At 48.7% G+C, this 6,000-nt stretch overlaps 1 protein-coding gene across 1 annotated transcript in view; it reads left to right on the top strand.

The window, feature by feature from the left end:
• Positions 1 to 395: 395 nt before the first annotated feature.
• Positions 396 to 6,000, top strand: part of TRAF3IP2 (TRAF3 interacting protein 2) — a 26,785-nt gene continuing 21,180 nt past the window's right edge. Inside the window, 2 exon segments of the mRNA XM_027893039.1 lie at positions 396 to 520; positions 522 to 650. Of these exon segments, the coding sequence (XP_027748840.1) occupies positions 431 to 520; positions 522 to 650 (219 nt within the window). The 5' untranslated portion in view covers positions 396 to 430.

Here is a 6,000-nt window from a genome sequence, read left to right as displayed (position 1 = left end):
TTCCAGCTCTTAGGAAAAGCGAGTTTCTGCTCCTTGAGAATGCAGAGAGAAAAGTGGAAGTCTAACCTAAAAGAAAGAACCAGACGACAAATTCTTTTTTTTTTTCTTTTTCCTGTTCTTTATATAGTTATTGCACCCATCATGTGATTGTCTCCAGTAGTCTGAATCACAGTTGCTTTAACATTTGGCATTGACACCAAGAGACCGAGGGCTGAAAGCAAAGGATGACTTTCCCGGAGAGGCACACCGTTTAAGGAATCACACCGGGTTTCCCCTACAGTAACTTATCTGCGGGGCTCACGCAGAAGCAGCCCGGTTTCCCACGAGAGAGGGAGAGGGCTGCACGCAGGCATTTCCAGAGGGTTTTGAGCTTTAAAGTGTCACTCCCTCAGAGAGGCTCTCCCATCCCTGCCGCCACGTTGTGCCGTGCATGCCTCTTCCACTTCCTGCTGCAGAGCCAGTTCTGCCGCTTACCTGGGAGAGGCAGGGAGGGTGTCGTAAAAGGAGGGGGAAAAAAAAAAAAAAAACACACCCGGTCGGCTGAGGAAGGAGACCGGGGCACGCCCGGAGAGCGGCGGGGAGCGCAGGAGGCAACGCCGGCCCTCCCGCTTCCCTCGGTCAGCTCAGAGCGACCCTCCCTCACCCACAAGGTAAGAAGTGTCAGAGGTGCCGCCTTTCTCGGCCCCTGTTTGTAATTAGCTGCTGACCCACTTCTGGCTCCCGGTGGGGCTTTTCTCCCCCCTCAAATTGCTGTCTCCCTCGCTCTCTCCCCCTCTCTCCTCTGATGATAGCCCGAGTTTCACATATGGTTACAACATGTTTCAGCCATTTCGCTGCAGTTTGTTTGGAGTTTTTGTTGGGTTTTTTGTTTCCTTTTTTTTTTTTTTTTTTTTTTTTTTTTTTTTTTTTTTTTTTTTTTTTTTTTTTTCAATCAGGAGAGGTTGGGGTAAACACTGGGAACGGACACGCCTGGTGTCGAAATGTTGTCCTGCCTATTTACGTAGTTGCCTGGCAATGCCTGGCAGCCAGGCCTGATCCCGCTCCCGCCCTGCACGGCTCTGCAAGCTCAACGTGGTTTGTTGGCCGAGCGTTCTCCTCCCCTCCCTTCCCCTCCCTTTCCCTCCTTTCCCCTCCCTTCTTTCCTCTCTCCTCTCTGCTGCCTTGGGGCCGCATAGGATAGGTCCATGGACCTGGTGAGGGAGAGCTGAACTGGAAGGCCTGAAGAAAACAGGGTCACAGGCCCCTTTTGCATTGTCCTCCATAGCACTGGTATTGAAACAGTGGGAGCAAGGTGGTAGTATTTCTTTTTAATTAGGATAAAATCAGCCATATAAAACCCGCTTCCGTTTCACCCACAGCACACTCCTGGAAAAATTGGCAGCCCACGGCTTGGACAGGGGCACTTTGTGCTGAGTTAAGAACTGGCTGGAGGGCCAGGCTCAAAGTGTGATGAATGGGGCTGCATCCAGTTGGTGGCCGGTCACTAGTGGTGTCCCCCAGGGATCAGTGTTGGGCCAAGCCCTGTTTAATATCTTTATTGATGATCTATATTAGGGGATTGAGTCCACCATTAGTAAATTTGCAGATGACATTAAGCTGGGGAGGAGTGTTGATCAGCTGGAAGGCAGGAGGGCTTTTCAGAGGGACCTGGACAGACTGGAGAGTTGGGCTGATTCCAATGGGATGAGGTTCAACAAGACCAAGTGCCGGGTCCTGCACTTTGGCCACAACAACCCCCTGCAGTGCTACAGGCTGGGCACTGAGTGGCTGGAGAGCAGCCAGGCAGAAAGGGACCTGGGAGTTTGGATCGACAGGAGGCTGAACATGAGCCAGCAGTGTGCCCAGGTGGCCAAGAAGGCCAATGGCATCCTGGCCTGGATCAGGAACAGTGTGGCCAGCAGGACCAGGGAAGGGATTCTTTTCCTGTACTCAGCGCTGGTGAGGCCACACCTGGAGTGCAGTGTCCAGTTCTGGCCCCCTTAGTTCAGGAAGGATATTGAGGTGCTGGAGCAGGTCCAGAGAAGAGCAATGAGGCTGGTGAAGGAACTCAAGCACAAATCCTGTGAGGAGAGGCTGAGGGAGCTGGGGTTGTTTAGCCTGGAGAAGAGAAGGCTCAGGGGAGACCTCATCACTCTCTACAACTCCCTGACAGGAGGTTGTAGCCAGATGGAGGTTTGTCTCTTCTCCCAGCCAGCTATCACTAAGACAAGAGGGCGTGGTCTTAAGCTCTTCCAGGGGAGGTTTACGTTGAATATTAGGAAGAAATTTTTTTCAGAGAGAGTAATCAGGCACTGGAGTGGGCTGCCCAGGGAAGTGGTGGATTCTCCATCCCTGGAGGTTTTTAAGGTGGAACTGAATGTGACACTTAGTGCCATGGTCTAATAACCACGGTGGTGTTGGATCAAGGGTTGGACTTGATGATCTCAGAGGTCCTTTCCAACCCAGCTGATTCTGTGATTCTATGATTCTATGATTGTTTCAGGATACAGGTTTTGTAGAGTTACGATTGACTGGGCAACAAGAACAGCACATCTGGGCTTACTGGTCCTTGACCACCACCACCACCCACCAGACCAGAAATTCCCATTTCCTGCAAGGCCTGGCTGGGTTCAAGGCCTGGATTGGCCACATCAGTGCCATCGCAGGCAGGCGTCAATGCCCCATCATGACCAGATGGGGCTGTGAGCCCCACAGCTGGCGATGCCAAAGGCAGGGGTGCGAGTGGCGCAGGCAGCAGGGCTGGTGCTGGTGAGCATCTGCCAATGGAGCTGCAGCCTCCAATGCCTCTAATGCCTCTGAAGCTGGTTTTTGGTTTTTTTGTTGTTCTTTTTTTTAACAGAGTTGGATTTTCTTTCTGTCTTTCTAAGGCAGGAAACGAGGCACGTGCAGTTATGGTGCTCATGTCTGTCAGGGCCCCCCACTGCCAGCCATGGCTTTTGAAGTTTGGCAGAGGGTACATATCTGAAAGATATACATTCTGCACGTTTCATGACAAGGAGTGAGGCTTTCCTCACACCAGCTGAGGGAGAAACATCAGGCTTCCCCGTAGCCTCCCACCGCCTACACACACCTCATCCCTCGCACTGCGGAACAGGGAGAGTGACTGGGGATGAGAGAGACATCAGCCCATGAAATACTGAAGGTTCTTCCTTATTAGGAACCAGAGTCCTCAGTGTGAGGCATGAAGCTCATACCTCATGAAAGCAGGCTGAGGACACTTATGGCTCTTGAGGATACATCTCCCCATCCCACCCCACTCAGCCAGCCTCAGGTTTTATGACAGGATTTTTAGATGTGCCAGGGTCATGGGATATCCCAGGTTGGGGTTTATTCAGTGCCTATGTGAGTTTTATCACCAATGGGTGGGAAATAACCTCTGGAAAACAAGCACATTTTTAAGGATACCTAAGATCACTGCAGACATTTTCATATTTCACAAAGTTTAGAAAACTGACAGGAAATGCTGCCTATATCTGAGATGCCTGTTTGGATCCTGCTTGAGGGTGTCACCCTTGTAGTTTCTGACTCCTTATTGCCTAGCATTCCTATTACTTGTATATTGATATCTACGCTAAAGAGACAAAAAATATCAGGTCTCCTCTTCGCACCATGGATTGCCCAGCGAAGCAACTTCAGTGCTGCAAAATGGAATGTGATGTTTGCCATGCAGGGAGGATTTGAAGTATGTTCTCCTAGCACATACAGACTTTCATGCCATGGCGGCAGAAAATACTTAAGAGCAACCATATATACAGTCATTGTGGAAGAGGAACATTGTTTTCATATTCTTTTGTCTACTTTTTCCAGAAGGTATAAAAATAAACATTGCCTAAAAATCTGGTCTAGGAATGTGACACATTGCCTTAGTCTTTGCTGTGTAGGGTACCCAAGGGAGAGGGGTAAGTGTCTGTGATGACAGCAGCCAAAATTTTTCATGGTGAAGTGTGAACTCTGGAGCTTGGATTTCTTTGGCAGTGTTTATTTAGGTTATAGACTCAAGACAGTTCCCACATTTGCACTTGCTCTTCCTAAAAGGATTTCTCTCTGATATTATTTGAGGGAAGTTGTGCCTAGTGCTTCTGTAGAGAAAGCTGCACTTAGAGCAAGTGTACTTACATACTTATGCTTACCTGACCCCACGGCAACAGGATTCAGTGCGATCTCAATGTGTGCGTCTTTACAGCAGCTTGCAAATTCTGTATCCACTTACTCCCATCCTGCAGATGGATATCAGCAGCACCAGGGAGCTTAAGGGATTCAGGCAAAGTATGCAGGAATTATTTGGAAATCGAGACATTTTTGTCTATCCCCACCCTTTCATCTCAGCTTTGCCTTAATCTCTACCCATGCCATTTCAGAAATGCCTTGACTGGTGAATAAAAAACCCTGTCCTTGTGTGTTGTGCACCAAGGAAGGTGAGGTTTCTCTCTCATCCTAATATTTTCTGGTTTAATAAGGTAGACAAATGTAACTTTGATCAAAAGAGCAAAGGTATTTTCTCCCTTCCCAGAAGCAACAGGGAGCACTGCTGTGCTCATGTTGCAGAATCTCTCTTCTGTTTCTTCATGACAGAAGGTTTCTAATCAAAAGCAGATAGATGGTTAGTGTGTGTTTTGGGACAGCACATCCTGACAAGTTTTTGTGCTGGGAAACAGATTAAATACCTGATGGATTTTGCAATCATCTGCAAGAAAACAGCACAGATGAGCCTGAGCGCAACACCCTTCCTGGCCCCTGGTCAGCCCCTTGCCTCCACAGGACAATTTTTAGGGGAGTTTGGCCATTGCTTCGAATTTGGGTACTCCACTTACCTGCAGAAGAATTTGCTCCCCTTCATTTATGCCCTCCCTGCAGCTTCCCAGGAGCAGCCATGGCCAGCAGCAGCAGGCTGTGAGCAGGAGGGCTGGGCGGCCTTTCCCGTCTTTCTGGCAGGAGCAGTGAAAGAACCTCTCTAGGTGTGGGAAGCCTCACAAGGGAGCTGGGATGAGCTTCCTCCCAGGAGCTTGAGTCACTGAACACCCACCCACAAAGGTTATGTGCTGAATTTATGCACAGAAATGGTGCAGAAACGGGTGTATGAGCAAAGAAAGGAAAAGAAGGGAAAAGGGTTGTTTAAGGAGCTCCCTTGACAGTTTTTTGCAGCAGTCCAGGTCTCGATACCCTGTCCCTTCAGGAAGGGCCTCTTCACTTCATTACAAGCAGAAATATATGCAACAGCTCCAACTTGTTATCAGTAATCTCCTCAATAGTCGTAGGTGCAGGGGGGATATTAAATTCTTTAAGCTTTCTGGCAATACCACGATCTGACTTGAAGCTGCAGTGTCTTTAAAAATGAGATTGGACGCGATCTACTCTCTCCAGCAGCCTCTGTGCCAGAAAAGGGATCAGGCTACAGATTTCTGGGGGCATTTCAATATGCTGAAGCATTCCTCTACCCTAGCTCTTCAACACAGGAGACCTAAGTGAGTAATTTTTCTGTCCTATGCATAACTATATTTACAGGATAAGCTAACTAGAAAAGTTAAAGGAAACAAAATGAAACTCAGCAGCAGAAGGCAACCTAAAATACAGGGATAATGGGCTCAGTGTTGGGTCTTTTTCCAATAGCCAAGGATCTTCAGCTGAGTAGAAACAACACCCTGAAGTACTGCCATTAGAGGAGGATGTTTTTGAATCATCTGTTACATTTCCAGCAGTGTGGGGATTTCTCTTGGGAATTCCCATCCACATACCATTGCCAGCATTGCTCGAAAAGTGTTCAGCATGTCCTGGGGTTAATTTATCCTCAGGACTATCTCTCCAGACAGAGCTCTGCCGTTGAAACAGCTTCCCTCTCCAACCAGAGCTACTAAGGGAGCAGGAGGATGAAGTCACATTTCTTCCTTTTTCAGTGCCAAAGCCCTCACCCCTTTGGTGCCTCCTTCCTTGGCCCTGTGGGAGTAGGGGCTGTGCGTGGGTGTTAAAGCTCAGCTTTTGCTGCTCAGCTATCCTGCATCGGGG

Source organism: Empidonax traillii, unplaced genomic scaffold (genome assembly GCF_003031625.1).
Source record: "Empidonax traillii isolate 1590-97213 ecotype Southwest subspecies unplaced genomic scaffold, ASM303162v1 scaffold377:size560545, whole genome shotgun sequence".
Lineage (NCBI taxonomy): Eukaryota > Metazoa > Chordata > Aves > Passeriformes > Tyrannidae > Empidonax > Empidonax traillii.
The sequence above is the reverse complement of the archived record's forward strand: the minus strand, read 5'-3'. Positions and strand labels throughout refer to the sequence as shown.